Genomic DNA, 25970 nt, shown 5'->3' on the forward strand with positions numbered 1-25970 from the left:
TCCAGGTTGTGAGGTAGCAAAACAAGAAAAATTTCAAGGGGGGGGGGGGGGTAAATACTTTTGCAAGCCACTGTAATATTCTCCGAAAAGCTTGTGAAACTGAATCTGTTGCCAGGTTTTTGCCACCTAATCTGAGAGCAGCACAATGTAGAGGCAGAGACCTCGATTCCAGCAATGTATCACTTATTGGGCTGCTTGCTGTTGCTTTTTGCTAAAAACACAGTTTTATCAGCAGGAGATTATCACTGGCAGACTAATAACCAACCCCGCTCCCAACACTGGCTGCTTTCTGCTTATGCACAGTGCACACAGGAAGCTGCCAGAGTTGTGGGTGGGGTTATACAGAGATCAGCATTTTCACCACTACTCCAATTATAGTCGAGAAAACAGGGATTTTTATCAAAACTGCAGCAAGCAGCCCAGTAAGTGATATATCGCTGGAATCAGGGTCTCTGCCCCTACACCATGCAGCTTTCAGATGAGGGAGCAAAAACCTGCTGTACATTAATCACTATAAGACGTTATGATGAACAGGCGATCAAAACATTATATCTACCCTAAAATGGGATCAGTAAAAATGGCAGATCAGACTGGAAAAAATAAGCCCTCACCTGGCCCCAGATCCTGAAAAATGGAGACGCTGTGGGTCTCGGAAAATGTTGAAAAAAACAAATTTGTTTTTATTTTTTTTACAAATTTCAGAATTTTTTTCACCTTTTAAATAAAACAAAAACTCTACATGTTTGGTATCTGTGCTCTCGTACTGTCCTGGAGAATCATATTGCCAGGTCAGTTTTACCATATAGTGAACATGGTAAATAAAAAACCCAAAAAACAATTGTGGGATGCACTTTTTTTTGCAGTTTCAAAGGAATTGGAATTTTTTTTCTGCTTTCCAGTACATTATATGGTAAAACGAATGGAGTCGTTGAAAAGTACAACTCATCCCGCAAAAAACAAGCCCCTGTACGGCTATGGGGACGGAAAACTAAAAAAGTTATGGCTCTCGGAAGAAGGGGAGGAAAAAACGAAAAATAGCCTAATGATGAAGGGGTTAAAGGGTTCTTTCCAAAGGAAAACTGTAGGCTATGGGATAACTGATCACTGGGGGTCCGACCCATTGGTCCTGAGAATGGATCAGTGGTGCTCATGCTCCACCATCGTACCTTTTATTGTCTATGGCGGTCCTGGAGAAAGTCCCATAGACAATGAATGGAGCGGGGTGGGGGGGGCGAGAATGTGTTCTTGGAGGGTCCCACCGCTCAGACCCCTCAGTGATCAGCATCTTAGCCTCTATCTTATGGAAGAAAAAAAAAACATGAAAACTGAATGCCATTTTTCCATTGGCTTTACAGCAGGTTGCCAAGGAAGCCTGACGAGGACTGACAGCCGGGATCGGGGAAATCTCTCATCAAGGCCGTTTAACCCTTTAGTGATCTAACAATTGCAGGTTGTTGGTTTTTTTTTTCGCAACCTTCTCAGAAAGCGTAAAAAATATTAATATTAGGGTAAACGTACACCAAAAAGACACAAAATAATACAAAAACCTTAAAAAGACAATGAAGAAAAAAAGACACTTCTATTGTAATATGACAGCTCCTTTTTACAATTTTTACTTGCATTATTTGCTGCCATTCGTCACCTCCAGCCCCCAGTATACACACAACACATATACATATATACTCCTGCCTGCAGCCCCGGCCTCCGCTCCACCATCCCCCCGCACTGCCTCCTCCTGCCGCTAGGCGGAGCTAAGTATCACTTTACGGCTGTTCTCTCCAGAACCGGAAGTTTTGCAGCAGCGACCGGGAGAAGAACATAAACAGAGGTAAGAGCAGTGCGGGCTGTGGACGTGTCTGTGGCGGGCTCCTCGCACCGGGCAGGAGGGCGGCTGCTGCAGTGGTGGCGGCGGCCACATAGTGTCTGGGGGGCTACCTGTGGCGCCTCACCTGCTGGGGGACTACAAGGCTCAGCATGACCTCAACCCTGTAGTGACCACAGACTGCTGTATGGGGGGTGCATACGTATAACTGCACCTACTGTATCCACAGGGAGGTGCATATATATATATATATCTATCTATCTCACACTATTTTGTATATAAATATAGTGTGTACACACACACACACACATATATTATATATTTTCTCCATTGTGCTTGATGGGAATCATGTGACTGCCCAGCTAGGACTTGTGGTGTCTCCTCGCGGCCCCCCAGGACGTCCTGCCTCCGATCCCGCACACATTGGCGTGTTATGTTTTCAGCAGCGGGGTTTCGGGGTGGGCGCTGCTTCCTATTTCATAGGCTGCTACACTATTACATACTTTATATGGCGGTGGTGATATATGGACTTTTGGGGTGGGGTGCTCTGATGGACACCTAGCGGTGGGTTTAGGCCTCATTCACACATAACTTTTTCACCTACTTCTTCTCGTACCCCCTGTAGTCTATTTGGCAGCTAACATGTCCGTGTGTTTTTGTCAACCGGGTTTTCCACAGCGAAAATAAACTACTCCGATTTGATCAGTGTCACCCATGCAAGTCTGAGAAAAAATCATGGGACAGTGTGTTACCTGTTTTTATAGAAGTTTGAGAAAAACTGATGAAACTCTGTTAAACCTGACACTAGAAAAATCCCTGACATCTGAATGAGACTGTATGTTAGGAGCATGTGAGTGGGGCTTTACAATAATTTACAGATGGATCCATGTTCCTCTAATCCCTCATTTATTAGACTTCCATCAATTCTTATATCTTTCCCACCAATCTCCTGCCTTTCAGCAGATTTCACCAGCATTCTGCTAGCACTATAGGAGCTGGAACTTTCATTCCAATGCTTTGCCCTTGCCTACCCGAAACTGTTTTGTGTATGCAGGAGAGCAAGAGCACTTCAGCAGCTATTCTCCAGAACAGTGACTGACGGACCCATCGCGTCAGTGGGTTGTAATATAGCACCAAGTATTGAACTTTTTTTGTAGGACTTGTTTGGTGCTGATTCCTCCTTTTGGTTTGATTTAATCTGTTTATAGGGAAAATGATTGTTCTAGTATTTAGGGTCTGTGTAAGAACTTAAGGCTGATGCTGCCATCCACCACAGACTGTGGAAGCGTCACCCGATCGTACCACGACACAGTGACTACCGTAGCATGACGCTGCTGTGTGATGGATGCATTGTGTACACGTGTCAGATCTCTGCAAAATGCATCTTATAGCCAGAGATCCCAGCCTTGTACAGGTCTACAATTTTATCCCTGGTGTCCTTAGACAGCTCTTTGGTCTTGGCCATGGTGGAGAGGTTGAAGTGTGATTGATTGAGTGTGTGGACAGGTGTCTTTTATACAGGTTATGAGGTAAAACAGGTGCAATTAATACAGGTAATGAGTACAGAGTAGGAGGGCTTCTTAAAGAAAAACTAACAGGTCTGTGAGAGGCAGAATTCTTGCTCGTTGGTAGCTGATCAAATACTTATTTCATGCAATAAAATGCAATTTAATTATGTAAAAATCATACAATGTGATTTTTAATTTTTAGATTCAGTCTCTCACAGGTGAAGTGTACCTCCGATAAAAATTACAGATCTCTCCATTCTTTGTAGGTGGGAAAACTTGCAAAATCGGCAGTGAATCAAATACTTATTTTTCCAGAAAAAAAATCTGCACAGATTTCAGAGCATGCTGCGGATTTTCAAATCTGCATCATGTCCATTATTTTGTGGATTTTTTGCACGCATTGCACCTCTTTATCCTGCCGTCCGGATCGGGTTCACCTCCGTATTTGCATATTATTTTCCGATGATGTGGATGTATAATATCTGCTCAGAGTTGGAGAAGCCTCAGTCTTTAATGTAATCTCCGGTCAGAATTTCTTTTGGATCTGGGCGCTTTCCAGAGGATATAAGTGGCCGTACACATTTAGATGACTGGGGAATCGGTGGTTTCCATTATAAACAAGAGTCACGACAATGTGCGGGAAGCTGTGATTAACGCTGCTCATAACTCATCTGTCGTTTCATTATCTACACCAATTAACATTTCCAACTTGTTAATAAGATTCATTAATTAAAAATTCCACTGCTTTAATAATTTTTTTTTTTTTTTAAAACTACTGTTTCCAATACAAAGAATCGCCTTTTTACTTGTCAACACTTCTATAAAACACGATCTTTGGATGGCTATCGGATCTGAGAACACGGCCACCGGTTTTCTGTTGAAAATCATTTCTTCGGAGGAGAATGTCATTGTTGTATTTCAGTGGTGTTGGATATTGGAGCAAAAGTTTTGCCACAGCTGATCGGTGCTACGTGCCGGACCCCCACCAGTCTGATATTGATCACCTATCATGAGGGCGCAGTCAGACGGTCATATAGATCGGGCCGAGATCAGAACGCAGTGCACGGACTGGCCTGCTGCTCTACCTACCCGAGTGTGACTGCTTCATATATTTCTATGCACTGTGTTTCAATCTCGGTCCGATTTATACGGACCCTAAAGAGAGGTCATCATTATCACGTAATTTCCAGCATTATCATTCATGACACTATCCATTATACTGACGAGGATAGGTAATAACTTGATGATCGGTAGACCGGGACACTTTTACCCCCTTTAATATAGAGGGGCAGTGCGCGTTTCGGTCATTCCCATTGGGACTGTCGAAGACTCAGTTGTTTTTTTTTCGGCAGCCCCGTAGAGAATGAGGGCAGCAGTGTTCAGGCGTCCCACCTGCTGCAACATTTTGTAATGGGGTATAAAGGTGTCCTGTTGGGATGTGGGGGGGTGGTGAGAAGTCCCTATTCTGCCAATTGGAGCGGGTCCCAGCTGTCAGACCACCACTGACCAATTATCATCCGAGAACACCTGTAATTGTGAATCATGCTGCGCTCGAGTTTCCTAATTTCCTGTTGAGGAAATTTTATGAATACTTTTAACCTCTAAGAGGGTACATATAGTCATATAAAGACCCCATATACACATTAGAGAAAAAGCATCCAACCATAACGAACAATCGTCGGCTGCCTCACCGATTTCGTTTAGACTGATGGCCAAACGTTGACCCGATTGGGTGTGTTGGGTTTTGTTTTTTTTGTCCGATCATGAGTACTGGATGCAACGTCGTCCCAAAAAATGTAACACAATTGATGTAATCTAGATTTATTTTTTTATATTACCAACTGAGGAACGACTGGTTTTCGACTCCTGTTTGTCTTGTATGTATGAAGGACGTTAAGGACTTGTTCACATCATGTTTTACTTATGTTGGGAAAAGCTGCCGGTATATACTGCCTGATGGAAAGCTCTGACATACCCACTACTTGGGCTTGTAGGAATGTTTCCAGCATGTACTTGCCAACGGTCCTATATTTTTGGGTCCTCCCAATGCTGCAGGTCACCAGAGAAGTGGTAAGGACTGGAGGAACCATGCTATACCATTATTGACACCAGTAAAATTAGACACTCCTGGTAGTCACCAGAATAGAAATATAGGGATATTACCTTACTGTTGATCTCCGTTTGTGCTGCCAGTAACGAATGGATCCCATTGTAGCACACGTGAAGTCTGAACTCGATTTATTCGTAGAGGCCTTTGAGTTTTTGGTTTGTTTCTCTACTCGTTGGATTTATTCTTTAGGGAAAGCTCAGATCGACAGATAATGACCGAGGACGGATAACCCCAATGTATTATGATCAGCGATCTTGTTCTTCTTGTTCTTCTTGTCCTTTTGCAGGTTCAGACGTGGTAACATTCTGGATCTCAGCTGACCTCCAAGGATCGCCCTGCCCTGAGCCAATGCTGGATCTGGAGGTTGTGCCAGAGAGATCCCTGGGCAACCAGCAATGGGAATTTACTTTAGGTAGGAATTATACCCAATTCAGTTTTTTCTAAATTTTTTAATTTCATAAATGTTTACAGGTGAAGAATATGGTATCTCCACCAGGGTCTAATGATGGCTGGAATAGGCCTGGCTATCTATGGTGGCCATATATTTTAGGTCTGATTCAAATTGCTGTATTTTGCAGTCTGTAACATCATGTCCTCCCTCTATCTAACACTGAATCTGTCAAAAACTGAACTCCTTGTGTTTCCTCCCTCCACTAACCTACTTATATCTGATATTGCCATTTTCATGTGTGGTTCTACCATTACCGCCTGCTGGTTTGGTGTCATATTTGACTCGGATCTTTCCTTCACCCCCTACATCCGATCACTTGTTCAAGTCACCTACACCTCAAAAACATCTCTAGAATTCGCCCTATTCTTACCTTTGACTCAGTAAAAACTTACTGTCACCCTTATTGACTCTCATTTGGAGTCCAGCAACTCTCTACTAATCGGTCTCCCTTTTATGAAACTCTTCCCCTCTCCAATCCATCCTGAATGCAGCAGCCAGGATCATATTCCTCTCCAACCATTACACCGATGCCTCCACCCTGTGCCAGTCATTGCACTGGTTACCCATCCGATACAGAGTCCAATATAAACTCATCACTCTCACCCATAAAGCTGTTTATGGTTTAGCACCCCCCTACATCTCCTTCCTCATCTCAGTCTACCACCCTACCCCTTCCACTAATGACCTAAGACATCCTCAATAATCTGAACTTCCCACTCCCGTCTCCAAGACTCCTCTTGAGCTGCGCCAATTCTCTTGAATTTGATTAATTCCCAGAACTAATGGCCTAAAAATGCACTTTTTTTGACTGGCCTATTGCCCCACCTCACTTGTGTAACTATTCCTGTTTTACCCTTACAACATTTTCTACCAAATCCCTCCTAGCATCTGTTCACACAGCCGCCATGCACATAATAGCCCTCTGTGTCTGTACTGTACAGATACTGGCTGGTGACCGGTTCATGCTGCGTTATGTGAATACGCTATATATTATATTGATGGCCGGGCCATACACAACACAAGCACTTTTTACCATTCACCTTTCATGTCCCCCATTTCCTCATAGATTGTAAGCTTGTGAGCAGGACCCTCACTCCTCTTGGTATCTGATGAATTATGTTTTACTCCGTAATATATTGTCTGTACAAGTCCCCTCTAAAAAAATATAAAATGCTGCTAATATGTTGGAACTATAGAAATAAAAAATTATTAGGCCTGAAACGCGTGGACTGAGCCAGCTTCGTATAAGCCTATGAAGCTGTCTGTTCAGGTCAGGAGTCCCACTGTAAGTCCGGGTATTGAGGTCCGCATATGGACTGTAAAAGCTGACCATTTACACTGGACAATTACTGTGAACGGAGAACGCTCAAGTCATGATGATCATGCAGCCGATCACCCGTTGTACGAGCAAAACGCTCGTTCGTCAAGTGAAATGATCTGGATAGCACAAAAAAAAAACATCGTTCTCGGCAGCACTTTGTACTGTTAAAATAGGGCGCGTGCTGCCGAGAACAATGGCTGACACCAATGGCTGCCTATACACACTGGAGCGATACAGGGCAGCCCCATGTAACCTGCTTTGGTCCATACTAGTGTCCTGTATGAAGCAGAGGAACCTAACAAGGAAAGCAAAAAAGACATTTGCTGTGTAAAGTTTGGTTAGACCATGAATGTGAGACGCATGGGGAGCGTGGCTTATGTCTTATTACATGAGCAACATCCTGATCCTGTTTGTGCGTGAAGCTTTTTTGGCACGTGCCTCCTGCTGTACCCTGTTTTAAGGACTCTGACCTCCCATTTCCTCTGCTATTGCAACACAAGGAATATCCTGAGTCATTTTGGGAGCAGTCGTCTTATCCTTTTTTTTATTTTTTTTTAACATCTTACAGTTGTAAAAAAAAAGTTTCTGTGCCCAATAAATCCATAGTTTATAATCACGGGTGTACAGAGACGCACAGCCTGAATGCAGTCTCTGCCCTCCTCTTATCTCTCATTAGTCCTTGCTAGCCACTGATCCTTTAAAAGACCCCCATGCATATTAGACTTGCGTTGTCCGAAACCCCCTGATGTCAGTGGGGTCGGGGACAGTGTATGGGGCCCCCCCAATAGATGATGTCGGGGGAGGTGAGGATCCGGCATGTCTGCTTTCGGGCTGCCGATCTAACGGCAAAGATGACCAGCAGCGGTTCTCCCGTATAGCCGCCAGCTGAACCATAGTTTCCTCTTCTCCGCCTCTCTCCTCATAGTTTTTAAGACTACTTCTATGTATCCCCCATATAATGCAGCTTGCTACCCCATAAACCTGCAAAACCCACCTTCTAACCTCCCGAATGAAGGATTGTCTGCAGTGGTAGCACTGGAGCGGTGCTTTACATGGAAATGGCTTATTTTATTTTTATACTATATATATATATATATATATATATATATATATATATATATATATATATATATATATATATATATATATATATATATATATATATATATATATATATATATATATATTTATTTATATATTTTTTTTTTTTTTAACCGTCTATTGTTCGACCACAAACAACAACTGTATTGGAAATGTTTTTGGAGTCGTCAACCACATGAAAATCTGACCGATGCCCGGTCCTCCTATAGCAGGGATGTCAAACTCAAACGCACAGAGGGCCAAAATGATAAACTTGGGCAAAGTCGTGGGCCAACCAGTATACAGTATAATTGGCCCCATATAGTTCTCCATACAGAATAATGGCCCCACATAGTCCTCCATACAGAATAATGGGCCCCCACATAGTCCTCCATACAGAATAATGGGCCCCCACATAGTCCTCCATACAGAATAATGGGCCCCCACATAGTCCTCCATACAGAATAATGGGCCCCCACATAGTCCTCCATACAGAATAATGGGCCCCCACATAGTCCTCCATACAGAATAATGGGCCCCCACATAGTCCTCCATACAGAATAATGGGCCCCCACATAGTCCTCCATACAGAATAATGGGCCCCCACATAGTCCTCCATACAGAATAATGGGCCCCCACATAGTCCTCCATACAGAATAATGGGCCCCCACATAGTCCTCCATACAGTTCAATGGGCTGCATAATAGGGGTGGTGGTTCTGGTGTCGCAGGCCAAATATAACCACCCAGCAGGCCAGAGTTTGCCTTATATGTTCTATGGGAAACTTTACTATTGTCTTGTGTCATTTATGTTCCTTTAGTAGAAGTGCAGAACAGTTGTCTTTTATTTTTGCTCTATATGAATACAGACGCTAACATCGCCTCTCGGTTACAGGCATGCCCTTGGCTCAGGCAGTATCCATCCTCCAGAAGCATTGCAGGACCATCCGAAATGTGCAGAACCTCTATAGCGAGCAGGTAGGTTACCTCCGATTGTAAACTCTTCTCGCTCAGCTGCCTTTAATAAATACGAGTTGCTATTCGGGATTTATGACAATGATGAAGCTTGTTGTATCGGTGACCACTCGGCTGTTTCTGCTTTCGGCGACTGGTGCAGAGATATAGTAATTCCCTTCTCAGCTCACCTGGGATTAGGGAAACCTTTTAACTAATAGGTTTCTATATAAGTATTTAGGCTTGTAAATAAAGCTTTCCCCCTCTCTCCGCAGTGTCCCCTGAATCACGACCTCATCCTCAGCCTGACTCAGGACGGGATCAAACTGCTGTTTGATGCTTATAATCAAAGGCTAAAGGTGAGAAAAGGCTTGTGGACCTCCATTACCGGAGAGCCGTCCGGAACCGGACCACCCTGACTTCTCTAATCTTTATCTCCCCTCACAGGTGATAGAAGTCTACGATTTGTCAAAAGTGAAATTAAAATACTGGTGAGTGCAAATACCGGGACGCGGGTCTAACACTATGGTTTCAGCCATGTTTCCTAATGTAGGGATATTATAAAAGTTTTTTTCTGAGCTTTTTTTGTAAGACAACTCTCTTCTGCACTGTCTTATGCCCCATATTCGTACATGAGTCCTATTAATTAAGAGGACTAGTGCATAATGATTGTCCCGCATTATGCAGCAGAAGCCTGCCTGTACCAGCAGTAACCAGAGTTGGCTCCTATTGCTTCTGTTTTAACCGTTTAAATAGTTGCGAATGGGAGAACCCATCACTTTTTTGTTCCGATGGGTTGGCACGGTAGATGGGAGCCCTACTGAACACCCGTGAATCTCAGCCTGCTGCTGGACTTTACAGGAGTGCGTCATTATTGCTATATACTACAATATTGATGTATTGCAGTATATCGTTCAAGCTATCAAACGATAACTGGTTGAAGTTCCCTAAAGAAAAAGAATGAGGAGGAGAGAAGCTCAAAAAAAAAAAAGTAAAAGTTTGTAAGTTTTACAAAATTAGTAATAGTTTATAATTCTAAAAGTTTGAATCAACTTCAAGTGGTATCAACGCATCCATAAAAGTCGAATCTGTGAAATTATAAAGTTAAACATTATATTAAATGCTGTAAAAAAAAAAAAAAAAAATGTAAACATCTAAATTGTCACTTTTGATCCCCCCCCCCCCCACATACAAAAAATGTATTTAATACGACATGCATACCCACAAAAACTATAGCCCGCTACAGAAAATCCCTCTCCATGCTTCCTCGACAAAAAACATGTCTCGGAACAGGAATTATTTTTATTCTTTTAACCATTTCACCCCACTCGAAAATTGTTTATTTTTTCCCCACTTTCTACAAAAAAAAAAAAACTACAATTCATCTCGCAAAACTCGAGCACCCAAACGGCCATGCAGATAGAATAATAAGAATGTTATGGTTCTGGAAGAAGGGAAGTGGGGTTAAAATGAAAATTGGCAAAAGCAGGAAAGTGTTAATGACCTTAACATTGACTCCTTTGGGAAGCGGAAGCCGGTCTGTGCTATATAAGCTGAGATATTCTATGTTGTGCATGCTGAGGATGGTATTTCTCAGTGCCCGCTGGTTTTTCGGCTCCACCTTGGCACCACTGGTTCATGAACTTTCCAGTGTTTTAGCCACAGTTCTGGGAAGATGTCATAGATCTTTTCGGTCTAGCGCCATACTTTTTGGTAAATTTCTGCCTAATCTGCAGTTTTGGTGTCATGTTGGATTTTCAGGTTTTCCAGACCATAAATTGCTGGAATAAAGGAAGTAACTGTGCGTGGCTCTCTGCTGTTTTATGTCTTTTCACCTACTATGTCTTTATTTTTACTTTGTTTCTTGTTCCAGTGGAGTTCACTTCAACTCGCAGGCCATAGCTCCCACCATAGAGCAGATAGATCAGTCGTTCGGAGCCACGCATCCTGGAGGTAAAAGCCGCTCGCGCCTCTTATGAGGAGCCCACAGATGTGGTGCACATGGGGCAAGACAGGAGTAATCTTTGCTTATGTTCATTGCAGTGTATAACTCAGCAGAACAACTGTTCCACCTCAACTTCCGCGGTTTATCGTTCTCCTTTCAACTGGATTCTTGGACAGAAGCCCCCAAATATGAGGTGAGAAACCTTCTTTGTTACGACAGCCATCACAGCCGACTCCCCTGAACACAGGTACGCTCATTTAGTCGAATGCTCTCGTGTTCTCTTTGAGAAAGCTACTGACTGACTCGTCGGGAGGGAGAACAATGCAATCGGCAGTCCGAAATCGGACATATCTCGTCGACCGGCGCCCCCCATACACAGTAGACCGTTGGCAGAACCCTTAAATATTGGTGGGATAGGCCAACGTGAGTCTAATGTGTGTGGCCAGCTTTAAGATGGGTTAATCAATATCAGATCGGTGAGGGGTCCGACACTTTGAACCCCACCACTAATCAGCTGTTGTTGGCTCTGGTGGCTGGATGTAAACCATGAACAGTCCAGCTTCAAAAAAATGTGTAGCATCCGCTGCCGAGAACTGCAGATCAGCTCCTATTCTCTTGAATTTGCCAAATCTGAAACTGATTGCCAAGGACAGCTCATCAATCTTAGACCGCCTCTTTAATATCGTAGCTTTTAAGCCAAGTAATTGTGGCTATAGAAGTAAAAAACAAAATGATATTCTTCATATTGCTGAGATAAGCCCTTTAAGGACCCCAACAATTTTTGTTTTGTTTTTTTCCTTCCTCCTCCAAGCATCCATATTTTTATTTTTTTGCCTGACCTGATGCTTTTGCATTACAGTATATAGTATAATTTCATCCTCTTATGAAGGCACACCTATGGAGGACTAAGCCTTCACAGAATGTCTTATTTGGCATCCACAGGGGCCTTCAGCAGGCGCCGAGAAAACTTATTGACTCCCCACGATCGGGGCTGCTGGGAGCCAGTGGGCGAATGAATGCATCATCAATTGCCCAATTTATATGTTGCTGTCAGTGATTGATAGCGCCAATCGATGATCACTCCGGCCACTGCTGTTACTGGCAGATGCCAACTGCGTAACACAGCGGACATCTGCCGTGTATGAAGCCGGCTCAGCTTCTGAGCCCCATCCACACAGCGACCTGTAACAAAAATGTATGTCATCAGTCTGTAAGGGATTAATGTACATAATGTGATGCGTTTACTTCTTGATTATGTATGTCGAGAATAAAAGCAAATTATTTTCTTTTACTTTAAAGCCCAATTTTGCCCATGGATTAGCATCAATTCAAATACCGCATGGAGCCATGGTGAAACGCATGTACATCTACAGCGGTAACAGCCTACAGGACACAAAGTGAGGAAGTGTTGCAAACTTTTACAAGACTTTTTTTATTTTTTTTAATTGACATATCATGGTTGATCCTGATTTTTGTATCTTGACAGAGCCCCACCTATGCCTCTGAGCTGCTACCTGGGCAATGTGTATTCAGAAAGCGTAGATGTCCTGCGTGACGCATCTGGACCTTTAGGGCTGAGACTTCGTCTGATCAGCACAGGTATTTTTTTTTTCATTTTTATTTGCTTTTATTCCTGTGTGCAATTTATAATTATGGACTTCTGTATAAATGTAATAAAAAAAATAAATCCTGGACAGTATGAACAGTACATATATGCTGGGATTAGACCTCACCCATTCACTTTAATTTTGTGCAAAGACTTTAAAAAAAGCAAAACTGTTGTCTAACATCAGCCAGGTAGTAGAGCACCAATAAAGCACCAGAAGATACATGAGAGGTCGTTCTCCAGGAGAGAAAAAGCCTTGAATGGATTTTCCCCACGCGTTTCAGCATTTGCAGAATGTTAGTAAATGAAGTTCACTTGCAGCATTAGAAATCTGCTGTGACCTTATGTTACCCTATGGATTTTATTCATTGCAATGAACCATTCCCCTGTGAATGAGACTATACCAGATAAATTGTTATTAATTTGGTACGTTAAAGGGGTAGTCCTCATCTAAGGGCAATTATTTATATTTTTATGCATATACAGTACAGACCAAAAGTTTGGACACACCTTGCCATTTAAAGATTTTTCTGTATTTTCATGACTTTGAAAATTGTACATTCACACTGAAGGCATCAAAACTATGAATTAACACATGTGGAATTATATACTTAACAAAAAAGTGTGAAACAACTGAAAATATGCCTCATATTCTAGGTTCTTCAAAGTAGCCACCTTTTGCTTTGATGACTGCTTTGCACACTCTTGACATTCTCTTGATGAGCTTCAAGAGGTAGTCACCGGAAATGGTTTTCACTTCACAGGTGTGCCCTGTCAGGTTTAATAAGTGGGATCTCTTGCCTTATAAATGGGGTTGGGACCATCAGTTGTGTTGTGCAAAAGTCAGGTGGATACACAGCTGATAGTCCTACTGAATAGACTGTTAAAATTTGTATTATGGAAAGAAAAAAGCAGCTAAGTAAAGAAAAACGAGTGGCCATCATTACTAAGAAATGAAGGTCAGTCAGTCCGAAAAATTGGGCAAACTTTGAAAGTGTCCACAACTGCAGTTGCAAAAACCATCAAGCGCTGCAAAGAAACTGGCTCACATGAGGACCGCCCCAGGAAAGGAAGACCAAGAGTCACCTCTGCTTCTGAGGATAAGTTTATCCGAGTCACCAGCCTCAGAAATCGCAGGTTAACAGCAGCTCAGATTAGAGACCAGGTCAATGCCACACAGAGTTCTAGCAGCAGACACATCTCTACAACAACTGTTAAGAGGAGACTTTGTGCAGCAGGCCTTCATGGTAAAATAGCTGCTAGGAAACCACTGCTAAGGACAGGCAACAAGCAGAAGAGACTTGTTTGGGCTAAAGAACACAAGGAATGGACATTAGACCAGTGGAAATCTGTGCTTTGGTCTGATGAGTCCAAATTTGAGATCTTTGGTTCCAACCACCGTGTCTTTGTGCGATGCAGAAAAGGTGAACGGATGGACTCTACATGCCTGGTTCCCACCGTGAAGCATGGAGGAGGAGGTGTGATGGTGTGGGGGTGCTTTGCTGGTGACACTGTTGGGGATTTATTCAAAATTGAAGGCATACTGAACCAGCATGGCTACCACAGCATCTTGCAGCGGCATGCTATTCCATCCGGTTTTGTTTAGTTGGACCATCATTTATCTATCAACAGGACAATGACCCCAAACCGACCTCCAGGCTGTGTAAGGGCTATTTGACCAAGGAGGAGAGTGATGGGGTGCTACGCCAGATGACCTGTCCTCCACAGTCACCAGACCTGAACCCAATCGAGATGGTTTGGGGTGAGCTGGACCGCAGAGTGAAGGCAAAAGGGCCAACAAGTGCTAAGCATCTCTGGGAACTCCTTCAAGATTGTTGGAAGACCATTTCCGGTGACTACCTCTTGAAGCTCATCAAGAGAATGCCAAGAGTGTGCAAAGCAGTCATCAAAGCAAAAGGTGGCTACTTTGAAGAACCTAGAATATAAGACATATTTTCAGTTGTTTCACACTTTTTTGTTAAGTATATAATTCCACATGTGTTAATTCATAGTTTTGATGCCTTCAGTGTGAATGTACAATTTTCATAGTCATGAAAATACAGAAAAATCTTGAAATGAGGTGTGTCCAAACTTTTGGTCTGTACTGTATATTTTTGGCTAAAATTTATTTTGCAATTGAGTTTTATTAAATAAAATTAATTCTCAGCTGATTTTTGACACAGGGAAAAGAAGAACCTATAAAAGCCAAATTTGTTATGAAACCCAACTGCAATAATAATGCATTTAAGTAATAAAAAATAAGTTTCCAAAGGTGGACAGCGACTTTAATGCTTGTGTTCACTCTTGATATACGGGACCATAAACATAAATCTGCTAATATTATTTTTTATTATGTATAATATTCTATTACTATTTTTTTTTTTTTTGTGGGGGGGTCTTTACAGGCTGTGGTCCTGGAGTGATGGCGGAGGCAAAGACGCGGATGACCGAGCGCTGCATACATTTTGGAGATTCCTGCCAGGATGTGTTGAGTACACTCGGTGCGCCGCACAAAGTCTTCTACAAGTCTGAGGATAAAGTAAGTAGAAGCGTATAGCAGCTGCATATGGTTATGGGTCACTAGTGGACAGACTTCACAATGTATGTAGTAATTGCCCACATCATCTGACAAGTGGGTAGTGACAGTTCCGCCACCATGTGCTCAATGTTATATTCCCTCTTGTAATAATAAGAGCTATCGGTGTTTTTTTTACAATGTACAGATCAGTAATTTTTTTTTTTTCCGTCTCTTCATACTTTTTAAAGGAATGACCCATATGAGTAGGGATTGTGTTCCAGACGTCGGGTGCAGATGTATGGAATGGGCTCCGGAGTGGAGTTTGCACTATGCATGGCATATGTTGGCTGTGTTAAACAGCAGGCACCTGCATGTAACAGCTGAGCTCTGATTGCTTCTGTCAATCCATTCCAGACGCGCGTCGGTTCCCCCTCGACATGAGATGCTGATGGGTGACAATAGCAGCTGTGGGCCTGCTGAAAGAAAAAGTCCTGTCTATCAAAAATGAAAAATTCTTTAAATGCCATAAAGCAAATAAAATATAAACGCCAGAATTGTCATTTCTTAATTGCCCTTCCAAAAAAATAAATAAATTGTATGAACCCCAAAATAATAATTATCAAAATGCCCAAAAAATAAGTTCTAATACAGGTTCATTGACAGAAAAATAAAATTGCGGGTCACAAATCAAATATTTTTTATTTATTTTTTTTACAAAGCTCTACATTTTTTAATTTTCTTTTTTATTTTAGTGGTAAAAAAAAAAAAAAAGCCAAGTTTGGAATCGCTGTATCTGTTCAGACCTGAAGAATCCCGTTGCCAGGTCATTTTTATTGCACAATGAATGCCAAAACAATGGCAGGATAACATTTTTCTTCGTACTTGGAATTTTTTTCCCCATTTTTCAGTATATTTTCATGGGAAGATAAATGGTGTCATACAAAACTACAACTTGTCCCCGCAAAAAAATAACAAAAGAATATATATATTTGATACGGTTTTGTCAGTAGAAAACTTAGTTATGTCTCTTGGAAGAATTGGGAAGGAAAAACTAATGCACAAAAGACGACAAAAATAGGCCACGGCGGGAAGGGGTTAATTTTGTTCACCCATGACTGGCACGGTAGGAAGATGTCCACTTATTATGTTAGAGATTTGGTTCGAGTCCTGACCTCTTGTAGAATGTTTAGTCACCAGGGTAGGGGCTGTGAATATTTTGGCATGATCATTAAGTTCTTATTCCATAATGTGAAAAATGATTCTTCTGCTGCCTACTCCTAATATGAGCCATAAAAGCTATAGAAATGGAACAGATAATGCACTCACCAACAGTGTTGCTTGATGATAGTCCTGTTTATTTGGGATTACACATGCGGAGGGGTGGTGCAGGTTCTGGGGTGCGGGGGTTGAGAGAACAACGGCCGTTTCGCAAGTGGTACCGTTTAAGTGCAGGACTCGCGCGAAACGGCCGTTGTCCTCTTACCCCCGCACACCAGAACCTGCACCACGCCTCCGCATGTGTAATCCCAAATAAACAGGACTATCATCAAGCAACACTGTTGGTGAGTGCATTATCTGTTCCATTTCTATAGCTTTTATGGCTCAAGTTTCACTATATATGGAATTTGCACCACCTGGCTCGCATGCACACGGCTAGTGCCCTGTCTACCTGGTTTCCAGGCTAACACTCTTTCATATGCAGCGTGCAGCGATTAGTGCTCGACAATTGAAAGCTGCATAGTGTGACTGGTGCCTCACTATTTCTTTTCATATGCTACTCATAACTTATATATTTCTATGAGACATATTATAATGGCCATTGGGTGTAGGAGAGCAGACGAGAAGAGATATTACAATAATAGTAGTGTTGGTGCGAATTGATTCACAGGACCCAGTCCATCAGCCTCGTCAGTCATCTGTGGCCTCTGGACGGGAGCCCTGAGAACCGCCTGCTCTCCTGACATGTGCGGCTCTTCTTTTGGTTAGCCGACCTGACGCGATGCAAATTTGGGCACGAACAATGATGTCACAATTGGCCGGTTAGTCAAAATAGGAAGGTAGGAGGCGGTTCTCTGGGCTCCGGTCCACATGACCTGCTAATTAAGTTGCTCCAACAGTGCTAATAAATTTGAATGAATCTGTCAGCAGGTTTAATCTTAGAGCAGTATGTTGTAGGGGCAGAGATCCTGATTCCAGGGGTGTCTTTTTATTAGGCCGTGTGGTGGTGTTTCAATACAATCAGTGTTTTATCAGCAGGAGATTATCATTGCAGGACTAGGCCTCACATGCCAGGCCGTCCAGCTGATCTGTGTAACCCCACCCCCACTACTGATTGGCAGCTTTTTGTGTATACTGTCAGCAAGCAGCCAATGAGTGTTGTGGGCGTGGTTATACACAGCTCAGCATTGAGAACTGCTAGATCTGCAACAGAGAAAGCAAGGATTGTATAAAAACTGCACCAAACAGCCCAGCAAGTGACACATTGCTGGAATCAGGGTCTCTGCCCCTACACCATACTGTTCTCAGATTACATAGCAAAAGCCTGCTCATAGATTCTCTTTAAAGCTATGTTATCCAAGAGAAAACTGTCATGAGTCTTTAGTGCCCAGTTTTCCGATTTGGTGGTGCTGATAGACTATGATGTCCAGCATTTGGTACCAGAGGTCATTTGGATCTAAGGTTTCCCCTCAGTCCCAATTTGCCTCCTACCCAGCATTGTACTAGACATTGGGCGTAATACACACATCGATCAATATCTGCACAGTGTTCGGGTTATGTAATATTTGTTCCTCTTATTTAATATCTTGAATGCTTTTTTTTTATCCCCCAAAATCAATTTTTTTCCTTTCATGTTTGCAGATGAAGATTCATTCCCCGTCCCCCCACAAACAGGTTCCTGCCAAGTGCAATGATTATTTCTATAATTATTTCACCCTGGGAGTGGTGAGTATTTCTGCCTAATCCGAAGGCTGCCAAGAATCCAGCTCTTTCCACATCACTTGTCAGGAAAGAGCCATCTAGAAGAAATATATTACCATTTAAAGAATATATAAAATGACCTTCAATAATTTCCTTCTTTTTTTTAGCTCTGCTTACATGTATAATATTAGTTGTTTTTTTTTTCTTTTTCTGCTTAGATCAATTATTTCTGCAGGGGTTTTTTTACGTTTTGGCTTCAATAGAGCGCACATTTCCTGCATAAAAAAAATATAAAGTATTATTGCGATTCTTTATTTTTCGGCACCAAAAAGCAAGGTTACAGGGAGTGCATATGATGTCGCAGGGGAAGGAAGGACCGCCCCCCCAAAAAAACATGAAAAATCGCTGTAGTGAAACATTGTAAAGAAAGTGCAACTAAACTCAAATCCGCAACAAAAAAGCGTAAAAATCCTGCCACTTTTCTATTTCCACCACGCGGATTTGAAGTTCATTAATCTGCCCTGTTTGAACAAGGACTTAGATCTTCCCATTAAAATCCGAAGGATCTGATCTTTTTAACATGCTTTTTTTTGTTGTTTTTTTCCTTGTTTATTGCACTCTTTGACTTTTTTTTTTTAAATCTCCATTTCCAGGATATTCTATTTGATGCAAATACCCACAGGGCCAAGAAGTTTGTATTGCACACAAATTATCCAGGACATTACAATTTTAATATGTGAGTAGACACTTAAAATGAAATGTCTGGTGATTTGCTGGGGGTGGGTACCGGCACCAGTCAGGAAGACCCAGCAAATTTATGAAAACTTATGTACAGAAAATGCTCCAAATAAGCGGAAGAGTTCACGTCAGCTAAATCAGAGACATTTGGTTGATGTGATTTTTGCCTAAATAATTTCTCATTACTTACCTTTTGGTTTTGTAGTCAAAAGTCTTCAATTACTGGACCCAGTGGTAAATGTCAAATGCCAGTCCTAGTCTTCACCACGCTCGTGTGAATTATTTATACTCTGATGGATGCTAGTGGGAAACTGCAGGATAGTAGAGGGTTTAGGCACCACATTTTAGCACTGCACACTTCCGTCTTTCTTTCTGGTTGACCACATTGATATCATAGTATGATATTCTGGGACTAAGAAGGCACATTCTGTTTTATAGGCATCCATGTTTGCAACATATGAGACTAAATACATATATTCTTTGACTGGGTATACACATGATATGACAACTATCTCTCCTGAATTCCCTATACTTTTTTATGGGTTCATACATTTGCAATAGAAAGAGAAGCAAAAGCCCCTGCCAGACACTTCTGGCAGCGGCTTGTCTGTGTGTTTTTTTTTTTGTTGTTTTTTTTTTTTTTTTACAATCGACCAATGAAAATCCAAACATGAGATCTACATATGTTGGGAGGCATAAATAACTACACTTATGGGTGTTAGTACAGATAGGTAGAATATTCATAAATTACTGTATAAATTATAATATACATAAATATCCCAAACAAGGATCAACAGTAAACCAACGGACGATCGAAAGACAAAAAAAAATGCAAAAAAGAAGAAATAAAACATTGACCAAAAGTTCAGGCGTCCCCTTTTGCATATTGTTTCAATTATTCTCCTGTTACTTCATTTCCCCTGTCATCACCTGGTTATTAATAAAATATCTATTGGTATCACTTAACTATGTTGGGAGACACCTATAAAAATTTGATGGTGAACCGGTTCTGCCGAAATTGGTGGATTTTGCCAACTAATGTAAACAAAAAAAGACACCCTCCCCTCTCCCCCACGCATTAGACTAAAGTTGGCCGAAACCTCCAACATATATGGATGCCCCTCAACAGATGATGTTGGGGGGAAAGAGAGGTTCAGCGTGTCAGATATCGGACTGACTATCTTTTTGTTCTCTAAGAGATGAGCCGCCGCCAGAGATGTCTGGCAGCGTCTCTTTCATAGTGCTCCTGTGTATAGATGAGATGGGAGAGAGCTGCCGGTGCTACGATGGTTCATATGATTGTTTCGCCGACAGTGTATTTAGTTTTGCTATTGCTGGAAGTGAAAGTGAAAAGTTATATGGAACATAATTGCATATAATATATAGAATTTTCTGATAAATCTCCCTTTTTACCAGATATCATCGTTGTGATTTCCGGATTCCGTTAATAGTGAAGAAAGGTGAGCTTCATGCTGAATTGCATTTTCTTCTGCTGTGACCCATCCACTTCATCAACCTTTCCTATTGGAGCATCTAATGTTAGAACATGACAATATCTTACTTTTTTCACTTAAAACAGACAACTCTGAAACACAGACTGAAATCTGCACCACGTACAGCAAGGTGAGCCGTACACATCACTGCTTGTCGACTGGGCACTGCCGCCATTCATTAATTTTTAGGCCTCATTCACACATAAGTATTTTTGCATCAGTACTTCTATGTCAAAACGAGGAGTGGAACTTGCAGAGAAAACCTATAATCAAAAGATTGACACCTGTTCTATGTTTTGGAAGCACTCCTGGTTTTGGCATAGAATCACTTAATCAAAAATACTGACGTGAATTAGACCAAAGGGTTCATTAAAGGGAACCTGTCGCCACATTTGACCGATATGAGATACGACCACCAGATCTGGAAGTTCTTCCAATGCAGTGGCACTGGAGACATGAAATTAGTACATCCGTAAATAATTGGAAACGAACAGCTGACTTAGTATCAGTTTTAATCTCTTGGTTTTTTTCACAAGTGGGACAGTATTCAAGAACACTTGGGTCACCCTATGGAGAAGCCAGTTGTCCTTCACAGGTAAAATGATATTTAGTTGTAGACATGAAGCAAGGTGTTTAAAACACAGTACATAAGTTCCGTATTATAAGATGCACCCCAAATTTTGGGGAGTAAAATAGGAAAAAAATATATTTTTTTAATAGAATGGTGTGTGTTATAATCCGCTTTTGCAGTAGCTTACCTGGGAAAGTGGCCGCCGGAGGTGGCACATGCTCAGTTGAAATCTTGGGAGACTAGATCTCTGTGCCGAGATCTCCTTCTGCACATGCGCCGCCTCCGGCGGCCATTTTCCTGCAGTCCACCGCATAGAAGAGTATGGAAAGTTCGGGGCTCCAGGCTTTCACAAAATATCGGCAGAGCCCCTGCACCGCCAAACACGTCATCCTACCGGCCTCTGGGACCCCGCTCCACCGCAGCTACAATTTGGATTGTAAGACACACCCCCATTCCCCCCCCACAAATTTGCTTTGTATATGTGACTATTATTGCACTAGACCCCTTATAAACGCTGCTTGTCCTCCTTTTTTCTTGTATCCACATATGGCTGGGAGGGCCCCTGCATAGTAATAATAATCTTTATATAGCGCCAACATATTCCGCAGCGCTTTACATACATTATCGTATAAGAGTTGTTGCTCTCTCTCTATTGTCTCCGTATACATTGCATTCCCATTATATAAATCAGTCTGTAATCCTACATAATCTCCTTATTCATTTTGCAGATCTTCCTTGCCAAATAAACTGCAAAATTATTATTTTTATTATTCCTTTTATTATTAGAATAATAATAAGAATAAATATAATAATAAATAAATATAATAAAAAAATAAATGCAAATCTATATTTTTATTTATTTTTATTATTCATTTTATTATCATTATAATTTTTATAATAAAAGGAAGATTAAAAAGAATATAAGAATAATAAATATAATATAATTTATTTTTATTCTTTTTATTATATTTTTATTATATTTTATTCTTGTTGTTGTTCTTTAATATATGTGTGTAATTTTTTTTTTTATTCTTCAATATGAGAAAAACTGCCGCTATGACTAATCTGTAATGAAAATCTGATCCAAAACACCGATGAAACTTGGGACTTATTCATTTTGCAGATCTTCCTCGCCAAATAACACAAACCCATTTGGATCAACTTTTTGTTTTGGTCTACAGAGGATGATTTTTGAGGTTCGTAAATAGCATTAATGTTCTTGTGGTTCACTCCTATTACCCATTTACAGTATTCACTTACTGCACAATATCTGTCTTGATTTAGGCTGATTTGAGAACTTTAATGTTTATTTAGTGGGTTCTCTACTTGTCAGTAGGGTCCCTGGACAATAAGGAGCTCACAAAGTGCCCTACTGCTGGGACCTCCAAGCCATCAGATATAAAGTGTGGGAAAGCATAGCAAGGACTGAAAGAGTTATTACCCCTATCCAATTTACTGACTGCTGTCTTGATAAGGAATAACTTGTTGATCCATGTAGCCAAGCGCTGGGCTCAACTTTCTCTAGAAGTCCCATAGACAATGAATGGAGACAAAATGGGACTCTGCAGAGCCCGGTTCTCAGAAGCCCTGATCAACCCCTCCACGATCATTAAGATATTCCCTATCCCATGGATTGGGGATAACTTACTATCTTGGGAATAAGCCTTTGTTTCCCTGCAGCGCCCCCCACAGGAGAAATGAAAAATGACATAGTGCTTATGCTCTTGTAATGCAGGGCGAGAGTGTAGGCGGTGAAACACAGAATACGGAGGTAGATTTTGCTTTTCTGTCCTTCCAAAAATACACATAAAATTAATCTCTCTTCTCACTGGTTGAGAGGAAGGACTTGGGGCTCATTCAGACGTCAGTTTTTCACGCACAAGTTATGTCTGTGTTTTTTATGGGTAAATCTCCTACCTATTATAGTCTAAGGGGTAGTTCACACGTCTGTGTATTTTTACTGACCAAGTGATCCTCACAAAATCACAGAGACATGACCAATTTGGATCAGAGTCGTGGATCAAAGTGACCAATGCAAGTCTATGGGTCCGTAAAAAAATAAGATGACACTCGGATGCCGTCCATGTGCGGTCTGGTTTTCACAGACTGATGGAGGAAGTTGCGAAATTATTATTATTATTTTTATTATTATTCCTTTTGTTATTAGAATAAGAATAAATATAAAAGAATAAATGCAAATAATATTTATTTTTATTCTTTTTATTATTCCTTTTATAAGGAAGATTAAAAAGAATATAAGAATAATATAATTTTCTTTTTATTATATTTTTATTCTATTTTATTCTTGTTCTTATTATTCTTTAATATATGTGTAGAATTTTTTTTTGTTCTTCAATATGAGAAAAACTGCCGCTATGACTGATCTGTAATAAAAATCTGATCCAAAACACCGATGAAACTTGGGACTGATTTTTACTTACGAGAAAAATCACTGACGTGTGAATGAGCCTTAATATTTGTGCGTCATCATTTGCATATGGCACAGCTGTTATGACCCTTGCACTCCTATTTTAGTACTATATTGACTTCATTTTCTATGAAAACTAACATCCATGTTAAGAAGTGTGTTTTCTTTTCTTATAGTGACCTACATAGTTTTTTTTTTCACCCTTTGTCATATATATTTCATATTTTGCCAGTCTACTAAGAGGTTTTATTGTGTTAGTTGTTTCACTTGCAAATAAATTTTTTTTTTTTTTTTTTTTTTTTTTTTTTTTATTATTTTAGGTCATGCAAAACAACCATATAGCATCTGTTACCCTATACGGAGCCCCAAGATCCACTGTGCATCAGAAAGCGTCTGAGCTGAGCCAGTGAGCAGGAGAGGAGCGGGTGAGGTTGTACAGCCCAGCGTGCCTTCACTTGCTGACAGATGCCCACAGTGATCGCAGCACTGTGCTCCGTGGGCCATGCAGCAGACAGTTGCATGGAACGTGGGTGTCTGCGGTCGTCGCCTCGTTTTCCAGTTCCTGCCAGGCGTCCTTTTTTTTTTTGCAGCCGGCGTGCCCTCCGTGTCCCTATAACCTCCTCCTGCAGAATGTCAGGGCCTCTGCTGCGTGTAAAAGCACAAAACAAGCTGGAGCCGAAGCGCAGGAACGGGGCGTGAGAAGCCTTGCGTGTTCGTGTTTTACTAAATTCATGTGATGGTCACATCTGTATATATTAATATCCATGGGTATGTGAACACATTAATATATCTGTGGGGTAAGGACATGTAATTGGTGTGTTTGTATATATGCATAGATTTATATATACAGCCACGTATTCAGGTACCACACATCATGTGACTTCACAACTCAAATACACACTAGCCACCATCCGACTCTGTGTGTACATAAGATATAGGCTTTTTTTTTTATTTTACCCCCACACCCCCATACGCACAAATGCTGTGGGGGCTTGTTTTTTCAGATCCTGCGTAATTGCTACAAATCTGAAAGGGAAGTATTGATTTTAAAGAAAAAAATATTTTTGTAGTTGTATAGAACAAATTTAACATTGAAAAATTACAAGCAATTAAAAAAAAAAAAAATCTTAATGATCACGGGGGGAGGAGGTGTCCTATTCTGCAGGTCTTAAAAGGTACCATCTTCTATGAAAGTAAAGACCCCCATACACATTAAGATAGCGGTCAGCCAAAATTGTTTTGGCTGTAGTTCTCTCTACCAACTCCCCTATATACAGTTACGCCCGACTGCTGTGTTCTCTATGAGAAAGTCGCTGACAAACTCTTTTGGCAGCAGCTTATCTCCTGCAGAACTAAAGGATCAGTTATCAGAATCCTTCATCTGTCGGGGAGAGTCAGGAGGGCCCCATACGCATTACTGTCGGGTTCAGCTGACTTTAGTCTAATGTATATGAGGACCTTAAATATACAGGATAAGGATCTGATTTCCAGGTGTGTGTCCGCCTCCGCACATAGAAAGGCGAGCAGCTCTGCAAACACATTTCATTGCTTATTTTCATTCTGATCCTGATTTACAGCCTGTATGTTGGGTCAGAGCTGCATTAACAATTCTTCGAGCTTCAAAGCTGAACTCTTCCATTGTTCCTACCTAGATCACGAGGGTTGAGCAGAAAGATTTGTAGGACATGTCCATAGTCCATAGCCGCCGGAGCAAAGCCCATTGAATTCTCGCAAATTTCTTCCCACTTGATGGCAGCCTTCTGATTATTAGGCCTGGCTTCACATCATCGTAGCAACACACACAAAGTGCAGGGGGCCAATTAATCAGAAGAGATTCACAGGGCTCTGGCCCTGCAGCCGCAGACTATCAATGTGACCGTTAGATCGGGCTCTTACAAACTGTTCCCCCTACATTTTAGGGGTTGTCAATTATTTTTTGGTTTTGTTTTGTTCTTTGGTTTTGTTTTGTTCTTTGGTTTTGTTTTGTTTTTTGGTTTTGTTTTGGTCTTTGGGTTTGTTTTGGTCTTTGGTTTTGTTTTGTTCTTTGGTTTTGTTTTGTTCTTTGGGGGGGGGGTCTTTTTTTTTATAGCCAGCAGTGAATGCAGCTCTTGCAATAATCCTTGATTTACAGCCTGTATTATAGGTGGTGAAATGTATTTACAAACTCGCGCATCTTTTTTATGTAGGTTCTTAATTCATCTAGTGATGAATAAAGGCGGACACTGATGTCAGGAGCCTTTCTTCCTCTCTACATTTTGCTGCCCAACAGCATTGCCGATATTTCAGGGAATTGGCATTCATACGTTGGGTTTTGGTAACCTGTAAACTTTTGCACTTTAAAGTGGTTCCATCACCTAAAGTTCAGGGGAGAGAGGGACTCTGTGGGAGCAATAATGGCCTCTGCTGCTTCCCGCTTAGTCGCCTCCTCTGCTGTTTTCCAGGTTTTGGATGCACTTTAAAAAAAAAGGGTGTTTTGGGGTTTGTAATTCATCACTCGAGCAGTGTGT

General features: G+C 41.3%; 1 protein-coding gene across 1 annotated transcript; it reads left to right on the forward strand.

The window, feature by feature from the left end:
- The first annotated feature begins 1759 nt into the window (after positions 1–1759).
- On the forward strand, positions 1760–24980 carry PHAF1 (phagophore assembly factor 1). Its single transcript, XM_073659094.1, has 17 exons — positions 1760–1828; positions 5727–5852; positions 9187–9269; positions 9521–9604; positions 9693–9736; positions 11119–11198; positions 11289–11383; positions 12490–12587; positions 12677–12789; positions 15202–15335; positions 18174–18257; positions 18887–18969; positions 20388–20431; positions 20551–20594; positions 21001–21059; positions 22159–22231; positions 23784–24980. The coding sequence occupies exons 2-17, from the start codon at positions 5789–5791 to the stop codon at positions 23871–23873; spliced, it is 1272 nt and encodes a 423-aa protein (XP_073515195.1). The 5' UTR covers positions 1760–1828; positions 5727–5788; the 3' UTR covers positions 23874–24980.
- The last annotated feature ends 990 nt before the right edge of the window (positions 24981–25970 follow it).

This window comes from Phyllobates terribilis, unplaced genomic scaffold (genome assembly GCF_046119375.1).
Source record: "Phyllobates terribilis strain yellow unplaced genomic scaffold, ASM4611937v1 Scaffold_13__5_contigs__length_258822181, whole genome shotgun sequence".
Lineage (NCBI taxonomy): Eukaryota > Metazoa > Chordata > Amphibia > Anura > Dendrobatidae > Phyllobates > Phyllobates terribilis.